General features: G+C 36.6%; 2 protein-coding genes across 4 annotated transcripts in view; one reads left to right on the forward strand and one right to left on the reverse strand.

Annotated features, from left to right (window-relative positions):
- cadm2a (cell adhesion molecule 2a) overlaps nucleotides 1-21491 on the forward strand; it is a 679060-nt gene that overhangs the window by 315936 nt on the left and 341633 nt on the right. The gene's annotated exons all lie outside the window — the stretch shown is intronic.
- On the reverse strand, nucleotides 625-9658 carry LOC135779444 (uncharacterized). Its single transcript, XM_073815963.1, has 10 exons — nucleotides 9538-9658; nucleotides 9123-9449; nucleotides 8707-8834; nucleotides 8531-8634; nucleotides 8351-8419; nucleotides 1674-1924; nucleotides 1456-1602; nucleotides 1206-1333; nucleotides 1010-1116; nucleotides 625-901 (listed from the first exon to the last, which is right to left on the reverse strand). The coding sequence occupies exons 1-10, from the start codon at nucleotides 9656-9658 to the stop codon at nucleotides 760-762; spliced, it is 1524 nt and encodes a 507-aa protein (XP_073672064.1). The 3' UTR covers nucleotides 625-759.

The following is a 21491-nucleotide window of genomic DNA, read 5'->3' on the forward strand; positions in this document are numbered from 1 at the left end:
TTTGCTCATTTTTCCGTGGCATTCTTACGGATCTCCGCATTTTTCCATGGCCCTGTCATGGACTTTCTTTTCCGTGGCATTTTCACTGATAGGTTACTCAACTGTTTTGTCCTATTTTCTTACCATTCCTACCCAAACCTAACTCTAACCCCAACGTCACACGACAATTGTTTAAAGTTTAGAAAATATAAAAGAATATATCAGAAAAAAATAGTATGAACCAATATTTAAAGTGACATACTAACGTATGTTATAACCAATCCATGAGAATGCCGCAGAAAAAATGCGGAGATCCGTGAGAATGCCATGGAAAAATTAGCAAAAAATTCCGTGACTATCCCACAGAACTTTGTGAGATCATGTTGCGTAGTGGCAGGGGGGTTCGGTAGTCAGGGCCGGATTATCTATATGATCAAATCTCAGCAATTTAAGGAATCTCAGAGACAAGGAAAATGGAATTAACTCGAAAACAGTTTTGAACTTTATTTTCACAAAATACAAAACAGCAAAGATACAGTGTTACCAAAAACATATATTTTATTCCAGTAGTTGCTCATTTATAAACTAATAGTTTAACCTACTGTACAGTCTGAACAACAATAAAAACACTTAATCAAAAGATTATTTCCACATTCACCATTTGGAAATAGTTAAAAACAAAGTTTTGCTTTGGAAGATATAGTAATCTAACAAGTATATGTTCGACTTAAATCATTTATAACATTTAAGCACGCTCGGATGAATTTACTGAAATGTATTTCATTTAACAACATATTTAAGAATTTTTTTCTCACAGATCCATTTATTAAGTATTTCACATGAGATATCATTCCACCCTGATGATTCAGATTTAGCACAGCTCTCCGCTGTACCACCATTGGGGGCTCCATTCTTCCAGAATCTGAAACAACAGATCATCATTAGATCTTCAGTGTTGTTTTCTGTGTGATATGATACTGACTGTGAGAATCATTTATTTAATAATTAGTTAAATTTAGTGATTTCTTACACAAAGTTCAGTGCGGTGCCATCAGCCCATTTCCATCTGCCCTCCACTTCATTGTCAGACAAACCAATCCAGTGTCCGTCCTTATCATATTTATTCATAATAAAATCCTTAGAAGAGACACATTTTTATTATAACACAGCAGTTCTAGCTAGTATCACCAAAAAACTTGTCACACTAAAAAACTTGTTTCACTCACTTGTTCCTCTCTGTTGTTAATGATGATCAGCTCTGCTGCCTTCTCTTTACAGTATCTTCTGCTGTCACTCCAGCTCTTCTTCTCAGATGAAATGAAGTACAAACTGGACTTATAGTAAATCCATCCATCTGTAAATACAAACAGCTTGCCATTTCACCATTTCCATTGAATTTTGATGGTTAAAATTTTTTTTTATACACTTTATATTTTCATAATATTTCCATAAATATCTTGGTTTAGATCTAATTACCTGCTTCACTTAGAGTCATCCTCAGTGAATTTATGGTTGTAATAATGAGGACACACAGCACTATGACTGCAGTCAGTAGAAAAACACACAGCAGCACCAAACACACTGTAGCTGGTCTGTACTTTCTGATCGTTGTAGATCCACGACCTGTAGATGATCGTCATCAATTTAAACTTTCTTTTCCTCTTCATTTTAAGCAATTAAATGAATGGCATTACCTGTAGACTGAAGTGGTTGTTGTCTTTTCGGTTTGAAGTCATTCAGTGTACTGTAGTCACCTTCATTTTGACATTTCATTTCTATTCTCTGCCTGTCCGTTCTCTTATTCTTGAGCACATTGTGAATATTACCATACGACATTTCTGGTTCTAAACAATCTATCGCTAGTAAAGTGTGCTGAAGATGAATGATCTTCCTGTGTAGATCTTTGATCTTTGGTCTTTTGTGGGGTTTGGTTTTGTTTTTATATCTGCTTAAAAGAAACCAGATATGGAAACCACAGATTCAGATACCACAGAATGGAAATGATCTCAGGTCAGATCAAAAATAGTTTAGGTATGCATAAGGTAGCTGTTGTGTGCTGCATGCTTTCTCTGTGCCATTATCACAACATACAATTGCAAGAATACTCTTTTATTCAGTGAATTATTGGCCATTAAACATATATAGATAGTCATGTCCTATATTCTTGTGCAATTTTGAGCAATGTTTAATTTGCATATTTTATTTTGCAGTTTTGAATGTTAAGTAAAAGATATACACTGAAGAGCAAGCAGGAAATACTGGGGTAGTAAAAATACCACCAGACTCAAAACAAAGACACTTTTATATGTCCAAAGCTAGCTGTAAGGTGCTGTATGGGAGTCTCTTGCAAACAGCTCAGCTTCAGTCTTCTGACTGTCACTGTACTTACAGATCATTTTAGATCATTTTTGTTAGCATTTTGATCGGGATGTTTTCCATTTAAGTTATGTCACCCAAAGGTTAAAAATAAAACATTTTGGCATAAGACGGAGTATTTCGGTGCCGAATGCACTTTGTTTGGGTTCGAATAAGTTTCTGAAAGTTTTTTTTTTTGACTACTGAATCTCATGTAGTGAATTATAAGTTATCCAAAGATAGTGGGATAATGTTTAGTGTGTATTACATGCTCCGCCTGCAGTACGCCTCCAGGGGCTCGTGTTTTTTCGGAAAGTAGATGTACAGCTGATCTGTCTTTTATAAATCTGATAAAACTAAAGACTCTTCTGAGATATGAAGGATTCAATACTACTCTTGTCATGAATATCAGTCATGTGACTTTTTACGTCATTCCAGTCCCTGCAAGTACCTACCGAGTACCAGTAGGCTACTGACAAGCACTGGCTAGCTTGCTACGATTTACGGATTTCTTATCTTTTACTGTTTATGATTTTTACGGATATGGGAAATGGCTACGAAAGACAACATTCCGCACCTCGACTGTCATGCAAAGAAAAGCTAGTTTAAAAAATATATCTTGGTTAGGGTGTGATGCCTTCTCAATCCCTGATGCGTTCTTCCAGCCGCTGTTACCGAACTACCACTATTTTACAACACTAAGAAGGCGCGACACAACATGAAACTTTGCTCGAAGTATCACCTGGATCTCTACACATGAACAATGTATGTGTACACAGTGTTTACTAAAAAGAAAGGTTTTGAACAACTGACTTTGGCTGTTATGGTGTCCGCTCGCCGTGTTTGCCAGACATGAAGAATCGATTTCCCCAAATGAATGAATCTCATATGAGGGTCATTTTTCAACTAGAAGGTCAATATTGTTTTTAACTTGCGACAAAACAACGAATTATCCGTGTATTTATATGGAACTATGCTTTAGGAGCTACCCATTTTTACTCTCCTTCCTCCTTACGTCACATTCGGAGATCAATACATCTTGACTGGCAAGATGGCGGCCAGCAGACGCCAAAACAACCAAAGTCAGTTGTTCAAAATCTTCTTTTTAGTAAACTCTGTGTACACAAACAATGTTCTCATTGCTCGATTTCATGTGTAGAGACACAGGTGATACTTCGAGCAAAGTATGATGTGGTTTCGAGCCTTCTTAGTGTTGTAAAAATAGCTCACAACATATTGAAGGCATAGCTTCTATTTTTTTTGCGACCACTTCCGGTACTCAAAATGGCGGAAGACAAGTTTGAGATGTGAGTGACGTCAGCTGATATTCATGAATAGGAACTCATTAGCAGACACAGTGTGTTTTATGCAATAAAATTTATGGAACAGATGATTGATTTTATTGTTGGTGGGAAAATTTTTGTTTTATTGTGTTCTAGCTAGTGAAAAAACTTATTGAATGAGGAAATAGCATCAGCATTGGCATTCAGAAGAAGTTTTTTTTTGCTATGCTGTACCTTTAGTATTCTGTTGGTCAAGGTGTGAAATTTGAGATCATGTGAAATCCAGTAAGTACAAAAAAGATGCACATGTAGTGATGCACATAAATCCTCACACACTCATTTCCTGGAGACATAAGATGATGTATATGTAGAATATATATATATATATATGTGTGTGTGTGATCTTCCTGTGTAGATCTTTGTATGTTGCTGCCCTCATCTTATCTGCTTTTCTATTTTTAACACCTGTAATAAACCAACAGAGTGAAACTGATCTAAGGTCAGTGTGTGAAGAGCAAAAAATAAGAACAATAATAGCTGCAGCTGTGTTATTTAAGTTTTACTTTCAGTTTTTACATTTGACATGTAACTTACAAAAGATAATAGATGTTAACAATATGCTGTAGTACTATAAATGGGGAAAAGTTTTATTGTGCTCATATGGCCACTCTAGTCCCGCCTTCCAATAAAAAGAGCCAATCACGAATGGTTAAAGATGAGGATGATTTTATGATTCTGTTCAAAATGTCTTTTCAAAGTACTTGCCAGTCTTTATGCATGCGCAGTAACTGAAAGAAAAAGTTTTTAGCATAACTTCAGATTTGACCTTAGCCAGTGATTTTAAGGATATCTGTTCTTCACTATTCAATTTGGTCAGACTTGGTCTTGTAGACTGAGATGGCTGCCTGCAGGCGTTGCAAAAATGACCACAGAGTGTGAAGACTTCCTTATTAAGACTTTTAGGTGTGTTATAGCTATACGTCAAGACCAAGACATATATAAAAAATACTTTGAGTGAGACAACAGCATCAGTTAGGGTTATGGTCATACCCTGAATCTCAGACTTGAGCACACGTGTGTTCATGTTGTTTTGTAGATCTTTGTTAGTCGCCCTGCTCTTTGGCTCTGTTTTTAGCACTGGTGAAAATGACACAACAGAATGCAACTGAACTGAGATCAGTGTGAAGACCAAAACTCAGGTAACCATTAGATCATAGTTTGTTTGTTTGTTTGTTGCTAGTGACACGGATGTGAGATGCTAATACTGTCATGTGTGAGGGAGACAGAAGTGCAGACAGCTCTCAACCAAAAATACTTTTATTATATAACAAAAACACCCTTGAGGGGGCAAACAAAGACAATAATCAAATAACATAACGTGACATACACTTAGCGGGGCAGTGTTGCGTGATGTTGTGGTGAGCACTCATTGGCGATAAAAGACATTGCCGACATTGATGGCATATGTTTGGGGTTGGACTGTCTGTTTCTCTGACCAATGACATATGGAGTAAATGTTTGAAACTTGTTTGAATACTATCTTATTAGGGCACCAAGGTTTCAGGGGCTTTTGGAGCCCTTGATATGCTCAAAACGTATACAAATTATCACAAGTCAGAGTCGTCTGCCATTAGGTGGATGCAAAGGCTGGCATCTGGCTGTGGCAGGGGGGCTCTGTAGCACCCTTTGTAGTGAGTCATAAAACCTTATGTTTATTAGTTTCATGCATTTGTTGCATCACTGCATTACAGTGTGTGTATTTGTTGAATGCATGTGTGAGAGGTTATGATACTGTGCTTACTCATTATGCCTTGGACCTCAATAAAACCAATGTGTGGCAGCCACACGCATCACAGCGCCCCCTAATGTGTGGTTAGGTTTCTTAATTCTTATGCACATCATTTGCATTGTTTCTAGTTGAATCTTTAGTGATTTCGCAATTGTTTACTTTGTCTTTTCCAAAGTTCCAAAGTTTTGCCACAACAAGGAACACGTCAGTTTTGCCTTTAATTATCATATATGTACTGTATTACGTCAATTTTTCGTCAACCTCATGAGTGAGATAAACAGCACTCAACAACAATATAAAAGACTTTGTGTGATTAAAATGAGGGTTATTTCACCAAATATACATTTTTGAACTGTATATAAAATACATGTAAAACATTAGTATTCTATTCGACCTTTTTTCTTTGCAGTATTCAAGAACTTAAATGTAAATGCATCTTTTATGTTATTTTAACCTTTTTTATAGATTTTTAGGAAATAAATTAAAGGAACAATATGTAAGAAATTTATATCAATTAATCATTAAATAGCCCTGAAATGTCACTAGACATTAAGAAATCATTTTTATTTCAAATACTTATATCACTCACAACGGTGGTCCGGCCAGGATATTGTCATTTAAAAAGTGGAGTTGCAGCCCTCAACTGATGTTTATGTTGTCGTTTGGTATATTGGCCACCAGCTGTGTGATTGCAGTACCAGTTTTAGCCACACGTTTTGTGATTGCAATACCAGTTTTGGCCACAATCCTACATACCGTTCCTTTAAAATAAAAACATTCTTTTTATTAGGAACTTAGCAGACATTTTGGCGGTAGTTGGCAGAATAAAACAATTTTTTAAAAATAATTTTACTTAAACGCATACCTATGGATAGTAACTTTAGAAAAACTGAAAATAATCTTAAAGTTGTCTCTTATTATTTTCCTTGGCTGTACTGTATATACTGTGTATATATATTGTATGATTATAATAGATGTCTGGACTGGAGGCATTGCAAACATGGCTGGATGGATTTTTTTACACAAATTGTTCATGAAATCATGACTGCTTTAGTCCCCTTTATGAAAACGGTGTCATATATCTGATCTCATGAGAATTTGTACATATACGAGTTGGCTAATTCGTATTCATACGAAGTTAATCATGCAAAAACGTATGATTTTCATGATTAAATTTAACAACAAAACCTAACCCTGCACCTAACCCCAACGTCACAAGGGTCAAGGCAAATTGTACCAAATTTTATGAATGTGGTTGTACAAATTAATACGAATTAGCCAACTCGTAAAATATATACAGTATGAATTCTTGTGAGATAGCGTTGTTTATTCTGCATTATTCTGCGACTTTTTCAAGTTCATTCTGATTCCACAACCACAGCACAGAGCAGAGCGAACGTCAAAATACAAGGTGTGTACATGAACCGATCGATGACATCTGCTTCTGTGTAGTTCTTTAATATTAAAACAGTTTATATAATGTGATGCGTAAGCAATACAAAACACTTTCTCACCACTAGTGAAAATAAAGATCTTAACACCCATGAAGGCATACTTTAAAAACCATATCATGTTTGCTCATATTATGTACAAGATTAAACACAAATGTTTTACCTTTGTTATTAATACAGTGGAACTTTTCTGTGTCTTATAAAAGTGATTTTGGTCAAAAATCTGTACAGAAATCATAACTTTTTGGAACAAATATGGATCAAGCTGTGGCAACATATTGAAAACACAGTTTTAATATAAATCTGACAATTTCTGTTGGTGAGACATATTGAGTGAGCACAATATCATAACCTCCCACACAAGCACGTAACACATCCAGATACCCACGCTGTAATGCAGAAATGAAACAAATGCATGAAATAGATAGACACAAGTGGTAACATGCTGGTCAAAACAGTAAACATGATAAAATCACAGGCCAAGCATGCAACAAAAATAACTGTAAATGTTTTCAAAATTAAAAGTGAACTTCTTTCTTTTATTCCTCAGAAAACCACTGTTTCAAGTATGGTCACTTTGGTGAACCTCTCTGGTTCTGCCAGGCAACATACATGATCTAAGTAAAAATAAGATAAGGATTTTTCCATCTATTTGCCCTGCATACTTGATAAATCTTGCTTGTGTATTGTATATCAGGGGTTTCCAAACTTTTTCAACCCAACAGGTAATCTCAAAACCCACATTTAAAAAAAAAATAGAAACATAAGGGACAACACAAACACATTTGTTGCATTTCAGTAGTTTTTGAATTAGTTTAATTGAATAATATTATTATTCCTTATGGCAGGGCTGCACGATTATGACAAAAATCATAATTATTTAGGCTACTGAGGATTTAATTATATTATTTTAATATAGTAATGAACTAAGTGGGCCGGGCATGAAACTTCAGGGCTGAAAATGAGTCCCACTTCGGCCCTGCCGCTGACCAATCAGAATCAAGCATTCCATAGCGCAGTATAATAATACTGTATAAACTACTGTATAGCCTGTCTAAGAAATGAAAACAACATTTTTACACCCACCAAATCATACACACACAAAACTAAAAACACATTTGCTGAAAATCCTCATTTATTGGTATGTAGCATACAAAAACAAAATGTTATTAGCATAATCACAACATACAAATAATTCAACTTAAACTTACGTCTGCTCAGATAGACTCATGTTTGTTCACAATATGAAGATGTTGGGTTCCAAAACTCTGTTTTTAAATCTTTTATCAAAAACATGTTTATTATTATGTATAATGTTTTTATTGTGTTTTATTTTGCTATCTAATTGTATTTTTTATTTTGGTTATGAAGGCTTAAATCAAAACAAACAAACTTTAGTTTGATTGATATTAATATTAATATTATTTCATAACAGCAAAATGTTTTTCTCACAAATCCATTTAAAAGCTGCAGCGCATGGGTAATCAGCCCACCCTAGTGAATAAAACATGACACAGTCTTCTTCTGCTCCATTACTGTTGGGTTCTCCAGACCCCCAGGATCTGAAACAACAGATCATCATTAGATCTTCAGTGTTATTTTCTGTGTAATATGATACTGACTGTGAAAATCATTTATTGGATAATAATCAGTTAAATTTAGTGATTTCTTACCTATAGTTCAGTGTACTGTTATCAACCCATTTCCATCTGCCTTCCTCATCAATGTCAGACAAACCAATCCAGACGCCCAATGTAGACATGTTGATAACAAAATCCTATGATAAAGAAAATAACATTTACTATATATGAGAATAGTGTTATTGTATCACACAGTATCTTTCACTCACTTGTTCCTCTTTGTTGTTAATGATGATCAGATCTGCTCCTCTCTCTCTGCAGTATCTTCTGCTCTCACCCCAGCTCTTCTCCTCAGATGAAATGAAGTACAAACTAGATTGATAGTAAATCCATCCATCTGTAAACACAACCAGTTTATTTTCTTACCATAATAAATATAATACATAGTTTTTACAAAATGCGCTGCTTTCTTTTAAAAGTGAATATTTGTGTTGTTTTGTTGTAGTTCAAGACAGCCATGAAGATGTGTCTGTATTTGTGACCCTGCTTGTGAAAACCCAGCTAAAGTCTTTTTTTAACATAAAGTCATCTAAAGAACATTACATTTAAATTAATTCCTGAAATCAAACTTTGATGCTTGTTATCTCAGAATTTGATCGTTCAAATTCAAAATCTATCTACTTACCTAATCTCTTTTCTGTGACGTTGGTATATTTGGTTATTAGCTGTTTTTTCTCTTCTTTGAGTTTGATATATTTGGTTAGTAGCTGGTCTCTCTCTTCTGTGATGTTGGTATATTTAGTTAGTAGCTGGTCTCTCTCTTTTGTGATGTTGGTATATTTGGTTTGTAGCTGGTCTTTCTCTTCTGTGATGTTTTTGGTCTTGATATTAAACTGTCGATTGTTTGTATAGATCAGGACACACAGCAATATGACTGCAGTCAGTAGAAGAACACACAGCAGCACCAAACACACTGAAACTGATCTGTAACATCTCACTACACGCTCACTTCCTGAAGATAACACATATACAGATTAGTTTTCTTGAGATTTTTCTGAAATTGTGTCAGTTTGTTACAGTTATGAATTGAGTATCTGTACCTGTGTGTTGAGATGTTTGGTTTCTCGTGGTATTTGCATAGATGTTTTTCTCTTCAGCATCTCCTCTGTTAATAGCCTTCATCCTAGAAAAGTTCCTATCATCAGAAGTATTTCTGGCCATCCTCAATCTGTTGGAGTTAATATCACTGGACGTTGCTCTTGTGTGGTTTATGTTAAGGTGTCTGGCACTGCTGTGAAGAGTTCTGCCTTTCAGCTTCTACCTTTAGAAGATATTTTATCATCTGGTCAAGAGCATGTGATATCCGTTGGATGATTTTCTTTCTTTTTTTGACATGATGAATAATGACTTCCTTATATAGTATTTTTCTTTAAAAGACCAATCAGAAAGCAGTAGAATGAGTATAATGTGATATGGTCTTTCTACAACAAGAGGCTCATTTATAAGTATTTCCCATTAAATGCACGACCACATATTCCCGCCCCAAAATCATGTTATTGGTTGATTCGATATTAAAGTTTTGAAATGCTTTTTTATGTAAAATGCATGTACTCCAGTACTTGTTTCAGCCAGCTGCATTGTTCAGCTCTTTTGTGTTAACAAACTGAAAGAGCAGCAAAACCATCAATCAATGTGTAACATCTAAGATCATGTGACATCTAACAAGTACAAAAAAAGTTTAGAGATGCATATAAAGTGATGCACGCTTTCATGCCTGTGTCAGGATCAGTGGTGTTTCTGGCCTCAACTGTCAGATAACCATGATAATGTTCTCACGCAACAGCAACATTAACTCAACCGGTGGCATGAGTTTGACCAACAAACACATGTATTTTGTGCCAGTAGTTGCTTCTTTATACAACAATACTGTAACTACAGCCTGCACTACAATGATCACAACATATCAGATACTTCAAATGTTACTCACAGAGTGAGTAACTGAGAGTGCTTTTTATTTGGGAATATGTCGCCTGGACGTAGGCATCTGATCACATTTGCCCTCCGGCCGATGTTTGGATGATGCAAAGCAATAAATCCCAGCCGTTATGCATTGGCTTTCCATTCAATTATTTAAACCTTTATTTGTTTATTTACACTCCAGAATAAAGTGCTTCTGTGCAATAATAACTAAAAACAACTACACCACTCGCAATCATTGTTGCAAATGTATAATTTTTTTTTATTTAAAATACGCTGCATAGGATTTAACAGTAACAGATGATTTTAATTTTTCAGACATAAATATAAATGACATATACTGTAACTATGTATTATATATTATTATACAACAGTTCTTTCTGGTCTTTGAATCTGATTGGCTAAGAGTGAATCATCCACAGAAATGTTCACTCCCATTGGCACTTTATTGAAATTGTGCCCTCATTCTAATTTTCCCTGTTTAGTAAATGTCTTTTAATAAGTATATGTTTGACTAAGATTACATATTGTCATCAGATGTTAGCTTGCTCAGATGGACTCTTGTGTGTTCACAATTTACTGAATGAACATGTATTTCACAACTTATTAAAAAATGTTTTCTCACAGATCCATTTAAAAGTATGAGTACAGGGGTAATCAGCCCATCCTGGTGCATGAGACACAGCACAGTTCTCTGCTCTACCACCATTGGGCTCTTTATATAAAACTTTGTCCCAGAAGCTGAAACAAAAATCATCATTAGATCATCAGTGTTGTTTTCTGTGTGATTTGATACTGACTGTGACAATCATTTATTGGATAATAATCAGTTAAATTTAGTGATTTCTTACCTAGTGGTCAGTGTGCTGTTATCAACCCATTTCCATCTGTCCTCCTCATCACTGTCAGTCAGACCAATCCAGATGCTGTCTGCTTCAGATCTATTCTTAAACAAATCCTGAGAAGAAAAACATCAATAAGAAAAGAACAAACAACTGCATATACTTTTACTAATACAACCCCCCCCACACACACACACACACATCTCACTTGTTCCTCTTTGTTGTTAATGATGATCAGATCTGCTCCTCTCTCTCTACAGTATCTTCTGCTCTCCTTCCAGCTCTTCTTCTCCGATGAAATGAAGTACAAACTGGACTTATAGTTAATCCATCCATCTGTTAACACAAACAGTTCAGCTGCTACAGTAAATCTTTACTCTGACCACACTTAACTTTACAACTTATAGACCAGTGGTGTTTAAAATATTTATTTAAATGTTCAATGTTCAAATTGTTTTTAGTTATAGTCAACATTACCATAAAGACCTGTCAACAGTCCATTTATCGTCTGATTCCATTGTTCACTTAGTTTGGTGATATTATTGTACTTGGCAATTAATTCATCTCTCTCTTCTGTGATGTTGGTATATTTGGTTAGTAGTTGGTCTCTCTCTTCAGATAGGTTTTTGGTCTTGATGTTAAACTGGTGATTGTTTGTATTGATGAGGACACACAGCACTATGACTGCAGTCAGTAGAAGAACACACAGCAGCACCAAACACACTGAAACTGATCTGTTACTTCTATTCATCACACGTTCACTTCCTGATAATGACAGATATGCAGATGAATAAAATTCAGATATTACTGAGAATGTTAATGTTTATTATTATTATAAATTGAGTCTATGTACCCGTGTGATGGAAAGTTTTGTTTCCAGTTGTGTCCGAGTCTTCTGTTCTTCTACAGACATTGTCAGTTTTATCTTCTACATTGGCATAGATATTCTTCTCTTCAATCGCCTTCATCCCAGAAAAGTTCCTATCATCAGAAGTATTTTTCGCCATCCTTAATCTGTTAGAGTTAATATCACTGGACGTTGCTCTTGTGTGGTTTGTGTTAAGATGTCCTGCACTGCTGTGAAGAGTTCTGCCTTTCAGCTTTTACTTACAGAAGATGCTGTATCATTTGGTCAAGAGCACGTGATATCCGTTGGCTGATTTTTTTGTGACATTTTTCTGATGAATAATGACTTCCTCATAAAGTACTTTTCTTTAAAAGACCTATCAGAAAGCAGTAGAATAAGGTGACAGCTTGTTATAAAGTAAATAAAATGGGAGCTAAAATATGTTTTAACACTTACGATGAGGCAATATTATTTATTTTATACTGCATAAAGAAAATAATCTTTCTATTATTCTTAAAATACATTTCACGGTAAGCTTATTGGTGATAGTGTGAGTGGTGTTGAGTCTGTGTAACAGGCACATTGACATAGCATTGATATGAGATATTGTTAAGTTATTGAAAATTTTTCAGATAATCTTCCATTAGATGGTCAATCTCATGTTCCTGCCCGAAATTAATGTTAGTGGTTGAATCAATATTAATGTTTTAAAATGCCAAACACTCATGTGACACACAGCACTATGACTGTACACTGTAACTGATCTGTAACTTCTCATCCTCACACATTTGAAGACAACTTATAGGAAGTTTATCTTCTTAAATCATTCATTTATAGACTTTTTTATTCCCTTTTCATATCAACTTTTTATGTCAAACGCATGTACTCCAGCACATGTTTCAGCCAGCAGCATTGTTCAGCTCTTTTGTGTTAACAAACTGAAAGAGCAGCAAAACCATCTGAGGTCAATGTGTAACATCTAAGATCATGTGACATCTAACAAGTACAAGAAAAGTTTAGAGATGCATATAAAGTGATGCACGCTTTCATGCCTGTGTCAGGTTTGCTGGTGTTTCTGGCCTCAACTGTCTGATAACCATGATAATGGTCTCACGCATCAGCAACATTAAAGGCTCTCTAAGCGAATTCATGCGTTTTAGACCATAAAACATTTTTTGTTACATACAGCAAACATCTCCTCACTATCTGCTTGCTGCCCGTCCGCTGATAAAACTGTAAAAAATGCGATCTCTGTAGACAGCCCAGGCTCTACAAACTTCAATATAAACACAGTGGCCAAACCTGCACCACAAAACAAAACAAAGTATTCCAGCCAATAAACGGCAAGAAGGATTTGGGGGTTGGGTTTGGGCGCGTTCACGAAAGCACGGAAGGGAGGGGGAGACCTTTAATCACACTGTGAAAAGATTCAAGCCGTTTCAATGAATTATTATTTAGTAACTAGTTCCACAGAAATTTTACGTTCAATTAATTTCTGTCTCCAAAGTGTTGCTTGAATTGTTATTTTTTTGTTGGTCCAATCTTGACTCAAACGTTAAGAATTTTTTTTGCTCAACTTGTTTTATAGAAATGTTTTTGAAAAACAGATGCAAATTTAGTAATTTAAAGTTTATCCGTTGACTCCATGGGCCCTATTTTAACAATCTAAGTGCATGTTCTAAAGTGCACGGTGCAAAGTCTTAAAGGGTTGTTCCTATTCTCGTAATGAGTAAGGGGCTGGACACAACAAAACTTTTAAACGCGGCTGAAAACGCCTTGAGGACGCCGAATGCCAGCTGTTTTTCAGCTGAGTGCCAGCTTTCTTCAGCTGAGCGCTTTGGTAGCTGTGATACTTCAGCTGCGAGCCGGTTGGTTGCTGTGGTAATGTCCCGCCCCTCCTCCACTGTGATTGGGTGGCTGTGTGAGAACTGACATTGACGAGCGGAGCTTTTCTCCCAAAGTTGAATCTCTTTCAACTCTCGACGCTCAGCGCCGAGTGCGGAAAAACCGCCGAGCGCCGGATTTCAGCACGGAAAAAACCCGCTAGCTGCTGGCTTATTTGAAAAACGCAGAGCTTCCATTGGAAACAATTGAAAACATGTGCCGGCCGCGGGAGTAAAAGTTTTGGTGTACACAACCCCTAATGGTTGTGTTTTGGGTGTAATGTGCAATAAACCAATAAAAGTTACATCTCTCATTCTCTTTAAAAGCCAGTTGCGCTTGTAACACGGCCATTTCCCTATTTACATGGCGGAGTTTGTAAGCAGAAAAACTGTAAGCACGGGAAGAAGACCACCAGTTATAGATTTATGTATGTTTTATTTATTAAAATGGTTATCTTGTAATAAAATGTTTGGTTCCCTTTCAATACAGTTCACTTCGCATTGCGTCAGTTGCTTACGCTATGGGGTAAACTCCTGTTTACTCCATGACTGAAGCCTATTGGTTAACATCTATAAAAATTACAGACCAATGGTGTACGAACCCGTGGAAAGGGGCCAGGCTTACGCCCTATAAGTGCGGGTAGAACACCGGTTTGGTACCTTTTTCTCCTTCAGCACGATCCTTCTCGCTGCCCCGAAAAATAAGCCTTCCTGCTCGACGTCAATCTAAGCCCTGCAGCAATTCCCGTTGCGATTTTGTTTGACAATATGCTGAGGCCCGAAAACCTCCCTTTTTTCAGTCCCATCCTATATCAGTGCAATGCATATTGGTACATCAATTATATACTCCAGTTCACTGCCCTTTTAATCAATGGCAATACCGCGGGCCTCATGCCAGACTCCTTCTCTGCATAGACGAGTTAGAGTCTGACATCAAACCATTAAGAAAGCCTGAAAAAGGGTTAAGTCGCGCCTCGGTTGGACTACCCTGAATTATTTTTGTGTGCCCTGTTTACCCAGGAGCATACACAATGTGAATACTGTCGGTTATGCAACCTCACTGTAATGGCGAACGGTATTGAGATCCTCTCAACAACTAACGCAATGCTTGTTTCCTTTATTTTAGGGAACCATGGTTAAGTGAGTAACCTTAACGTTATGTCACCTGAAAGTTCATAAAACCATTTTGAAATATGACTGGGTATTTCAGTGCCGAATGCACTTTGTTTGGGTTCGTTGTTTGGGTTTTTCGACTACTGAATCTGTTGCTTAAGCAGTGCAGAAAGTACAGTGGATGTCCTTATATGGGCACTTCAACTGAAGTACTGTAGGGAACGCACACACCAACCAAGAGCTGTTGTTTGTAAGGGAAATTTAAGCTTATTCAATTTCCCAAAGAACCCAGCATAATAAGAAAATTGGATATAGTTTGTTTATCCGAGGTAGCAGCGGAGTTGTGCAAGTGGGTTTGTTTGAAGATGAAAATGTGTGTTCCCAACCAGAGTCGCATGTGGTCAGTAAAACTGCATTAAATGTCTGTTTTGTTGGCATTCTGCATGTAAGTGCATATAATGTAAACAACATGAACATGTAGTGAATCATAAATTATCTATAGATAGTGTGATGATGTTTTGTCTGTGTTACTTGCTCGTAACTCGCTCCGCCTGCAGTATGACTCCAGGAGATCGGGTTTTTCCAAAAAGTAGCAGTACAGTTGATCTGTCTTTTATAAATCTGATAAAACTAAAGACTCTTCTGAGATATGAAGAATTCAATAGTAATAGAGTTATGGAAAGATTATTGATTTTTTTTAAGTTTAATTGTGACCTAACTAGTGTTGTAAGAGATCTCTGTCCTCCCCTATTTATAAAGATTGAATCTGGTCATGTAAGACTGACATTGCTGCCTGTAGGTGTTGCAAAAATGGCTGCCAAATGCAAAGAAAAAAAACGTATTGAATGAGGAAATAGCACCAGCATCGCAATGCTGTTAGTATTCTGTTGGTTAAACTGTGAAATTTGAGATCATGTGATCGTGTGAAAAGCTGCACATGTAAAGCACATAAATCCTCACACACTCATTTCCTGAAGACATAAGTTGATCTAAAATGTTCATATTGTTATTTCTTAAAGTCTTAGTCTTGAGCACATTGTAATAACTAACATGAAACATTTCAGATATTTTCTAGTCAAACTAAACTATGTGCTAGTGATCTTCCTGTGTAGATCTTTGTATGTTGCTGCCCTCATCTTATCTGCTTTTCTGTCTTTAACACCTGGAATGAACCAACAGAGTGAAACTGATCTAAGGTCAGTGTGTGAAACCCAAAAATATGAACAATAATAGCTGTAGCTGTATAGTGTAAGGTGTACTGTATCTCTGCCAATAGCAGATTAATCTAACATGGGAACTTTAAAAATCTACTTTTAATATTCTTTTTTAAATCGCTATTTAACGAAACCCCTCAAAACGAAACCTAAATTCTAAATTCAGGTGACATCTAACAAGTACAAGAAAATATATACATGTTGTGATGAACATCCACAAACCGCATTAAACAATATTCCGATATGATTATTTCATTTATGTAATCATATATCTGTGTTGTGTGTGAATTTTAATGCATGTGTCAAGAGGAGAGGACTGCTATAGATACAAGTGGTGTTTCTGGAACCTAAGCTCACAGACTCATGACCATCATAAGGAGACACCAATCAGACTTAACCTCCAGTACTGGCTCAACCAATGACTTGAGTTTGGGGGTAGGGCTATCTATTTGTCTGACCAATAGAAAATGAAATAAATTTGAAAGCTTGTTTGAACTTCTGTTGTCACTGTTTTTAAGTAACAAAATACAGTTATCGAGTTACAAAACACATGTGATTCAATAACACATATACTGAATAGCTTCATTTATTAAAATATATCCAGCGAAACGAAATGTTATTTTCATCACAATAAATTATTAAACAGAAGTTTTGCTATGGTAATTGTGTTCATGCATAAAAGCTCAAAGATTACTTTCATTTAACAATTTATTTAGAAATGTTCTTTTCACAGATAAATTTATAGACATCATCGCAGGGGTAATCAGCCCAACCTGATAAATGTTTTAGAGCACAGTTCTCTGTTCTCCAGCCACCAGGTTCTTTAGACTCCCAATATCTGAAACAACAGATCATCATTAGATCTTCAGTGTTGTTTTCTTTGTGATATGATACTGACTGTGACAATTGGTAATAATCAGATACATTTCTCACCTGTAGCTCAGTGTGCTGCCATCAACCCATTTCCATCTGGCCTCCTCATCACTGTCAGTCAAACCAATCCAGATGATGTCTGTACCAGAAATTTTCTGAACAAAATCCTAAAAACAACAACAAAAAACAATTAAACAACTGCATAGATGTACTACCCCCCTACACACACACGAATCCACATTATCTTTCACTCACTTGTTCCTCTTTGTTGTTTATGATGATCAGATCTGCTCCTCTCTCTCTACAGTATCTTCTGCTGTCACTCCAGCTCTTCCACTCAGATGAAAATAAATAAATACTGAATCGATATTGAATCCATCCATCTGTAAACACAACCAGGCAGCCAGTTCAGCTGAATATTTATTTCCAACCACTTTAAACTACATAACTTATAGTACTGTTCAGTATACAAAATATATTTACTAGATTATTTTAATATTTAATATTTGTGTTGTTCTGTTGTATTTCCAGATTACCATTGAAACGTGTCCGCAGCTCATTTTTCTCCTGATTCAGTTGTTCACTTTGTTTAATAATATTTTTGTATTTGGCCATTAATTCATCTCTCTCTTCTATTATGTTGGTATATTTGGTTAGTAGCTGGTCTCTCTCTTCTGTGATATTGATATATTTGGTTAGTAGCTGGTCTCTCTCTTCTGTGATGTTGGTATATTTGGTTAGTAGCTGGTCTCTCTCTTCTGTGATGTTTTTGGTCTTGATGTTAAACTGTTGATTGTTTGTATTGATGAGGACACACAGCACTATGACTGCAGTCAGTAGAAGAACACACAGCAGCACCAAACACACTGTAACTGAACTTCTCATCCTCACACGCTCACTTCCTGAAGATGACGGATGACAGAATTGTATTAATTTTATTTGTTTTTATACTAGGGCTGTCAATAGATTAAAATATTTGATTTAATCTTTTTTGTTTTGTTTTAGGCAAATAAATGAAATTCATTACCTGTAGACTGAAGTGGTTGTTGTTTGTTTGTATTTGAGTCTGTCTGTGTCCGTAAGTCGTCTCCACTCTCATAGATGTCCACCATCATCTCCATTCTGTCCATTGCCTGAATCTCAGTCTTGAGCACATTGTGATATATAACTTTAGATATTACAGATCTTTTACACTCAAACATAATGGATATGTGCTAAAGTTCTTCCTGTGTGTTTATTTGCTCTTCGCTGTCTTCTGTTTTTTTACACTGATGAGAATGACTCACGGAAACGGAACTGATCTGAGACCAATGTGTGAAGACCATGATCTGTTATGTGCAACTACTAAGGTGTGACATGTATCTCTGTGCAGTTAAATACCTGTGGGCCCCACTACCGGGGTGAAATGCGGGGCACGTGTGGGCCCCACACTATGGGGCTACAATAGGGCCCCAGTGGGACAGCCCATAGTGTGGGCTAGGTGTGGGCAGAAAATTGGGGCCCACATGTGCCCCGCATTTCATGCCGGTAGCAAGCCCACAGTAGGACAACCCAAAGTGTGGGCTGGGTGTGGGCTTACTGTGGGCACAATGGGAAAAGTGTGGGCTAGTTGTGGGCAAAGTGTGGGTACAATGGGCAAAGTGTGGGCTGACTGTGGGTACACTGGGCAAAGTGTGGGCTTACTGTGGGCACATTGAGAAAAGCGTGGGCTAGCTGTGGGTTTACCGTGGGCACATTGATAAAAGCGTGGGCTAGCTGTGGGTAAACTGGGCAAAGTGTGGGCTTACTGTGTAGGGTGACCATACGTGCCATTCTTCCCGGACGCATCCCGTCCAGGACTTCGGTGCGTCTTCCGGAAGTCGTATTTTTTTGACCGCATTACTGTGGGCACATTGAAAAAAGCGTGGGCTAGCTGTGGGCTTACTGTGGGCACATTGGGAAAAGCGTGGGCTAGCAGTGGGGTTACTGCGGGCACATTGGGCAAAGTGTGGGCTAACTGTGGGCAACATGTGGGCAATAAATAGCCACCCTTGAATACTGAATTTCTTTTATTTAACAATAGCACATAAAACAACTTATTACTAAACAAAAGAAAGAAAACAGTATTAATCTCTTCAGGGGCACCAGTTGATATTATCTTCTGGACCTTCTGATTCTTCCCCCATCCTGTCACTGCAGATGTGGTGTCCTGGTTGCTTTTTATCACAGCATCTAAGTGAAAACATAAAAAACAATATAAAAATCATCATTAAAAGACATTTTTTTAACAAAAAGTCAATCATGATTAATCCAAGTACTAATTTTAAAAGGGGTTCTCTGCATTTTTACATTGTTTTTTAGCCCCAATTATTAAAATACTTCAAATACTTGATTTGAGACCTAGTACCCGCGAGAGCGATTCGAAATTAGACCTTTACGTGTAATTTCTCGACTCGCTCTCACGATAATGTAATAATAATCATACTTATTTTAATAATTGAAATATTTAAAAAATATTATTACTTTGATTAATGGCAAAATAATGAGGGCTAGGTAGAAAATGTGGGGCTTGTGTGGGGTTTTCTGTGGGCCAGCCCACTGTGGGTTGGCCCACAAAAAACCCTCATAGGGCCCAACAGGGCAAAGTCATGCGGGCCCTTTTACGGGTCACCTTTTGGTGACTTCGAGATTATATATAGTCTTTCTGTCTCCCAAAATTATCAATTGCCTCCTGTGAAATGTGTCCTACTGTGACATAACGCCTGTCACCGAATGTTGATTGTTTGTCCGAGAGAGTGGAGGGGTGTAGCTTAGCCATAGGTCAATTGCCTCCAGCCGATGTTTGGATGATGCAAAGCAATAAATCTCAGCCGCTCTGCCTTCCATTCAATTATTTAAACAAATTTTTATTTATTTACACTCCAGAATAATGTGCTTCTGTGCAATACTAACTAAAAACAACTACACCAATCGCAATAATTGATGCAAATGTATTATTTTTTTTAAGTAAGATATGCTACATTGGATATAACAGTAACAGATGATTTAGATTTTTTTTACATAAATATAAATGACATATACTCTAACTATGTATTATACATTATTATACAACAGTTGGTTCTCGAATCCGATTGGCTAAGATCCCTGCCATGGAAATTTTTGCACTTATGTTCTATAATGTGCGTCTTGTCAGTGAATCATCCACAGAAATGTTCACTCCCATTGGCACTTTATTAAAATTGAGTTCTCATGCTAATTTTCCCTGTTTAGTAAATGTCTTTTAATAAGTATATGTTTGACTTAGATTACATATTGTCATAAGATTTTTGCTTGCACAGATGAACTCTTGTGTGTTTGCAAGTTACTGAATTAACATGTATTTCACAACTTATTAAAAAATGTTTTCTCACAGATCCATTTAAAAGTACGAGTACAGAGGATATCAGCCCATCCTGGTGCATAAGACACAGCACAGTTCTCTCCTTTACCACCATTGGGCTCTTTATATAAAACTTTGTCCCAGAAGCTGAAACAACAGATCATCATTAGATCTTCAGTGTTGTTTTCTGTGTGATATGATACTGAATGTGAGAATCATTTATTGGATAATAATCAGTTAAATTTAGTGATTTCTCACCTAGTGGTCAGTGTGCTTCCATCAACCCATTTCCATTTGCCCTCCTCATCAATGTCAGACAAACCAATCCAGATGCTGTCTGCTTCAGATCTATTCTTAAACAAATCCTGAGAAGAAAAACATCAATAAGAAAAGAACAAACAACTGCATATATAGGTGCTGGTCTTTCTGTAATAAATGAATATAATATACAAGTTTCACTTTTTGAATGGAGTTAGTGAAGTAAATCAACTTTTTGATGATATTGTAATTATATGACCAGCACCTGTACTTATACCCCCCCACACACACACATTCTGGTTTCCATGTTTTGTGGGGACATTCCATAGACATACAGTAATGCATTTTATACCATACAAACTGTATATTCTATTTCCCTTACCTGCCCCATTCCCTAACCCCAACCATCACAGAAACCCTTCTACTACTTCACATGTTCAAGAAACATCATTCTGTTTGATTTATAAGCTTGTTTCCTCATGAGGACCTCAAAATGTCCCCAAAAGGTCACAAAACACTGGTATTCCTATGATAATTACCAGGTACACACACACACACACACACACACACACACACACACACACACACACACACCCACAAACACACAGTATCATTTACTCACTTGTTCCTCTTTGTTGTTAATGATGATCAGATCTGCTCCTCTCTCTCTACAGTTACTTCTACTATCA

The sequence above is a fragment of the Paramisgurnus dabryanus genome, chromosome 10, assembly GCF_030506205.2.
Source record: "Paramisgurnus dabryanus chromosome 10, PD_genome_1.1, whole genome shotgun sequence".
Lineage (NCBI taxonomy): Eukaryota > Metazoa > Chordata > Actinopteri > Cypriniformes > Cobitidae > Paramisgurnus > Paramisgurnus dabryanus.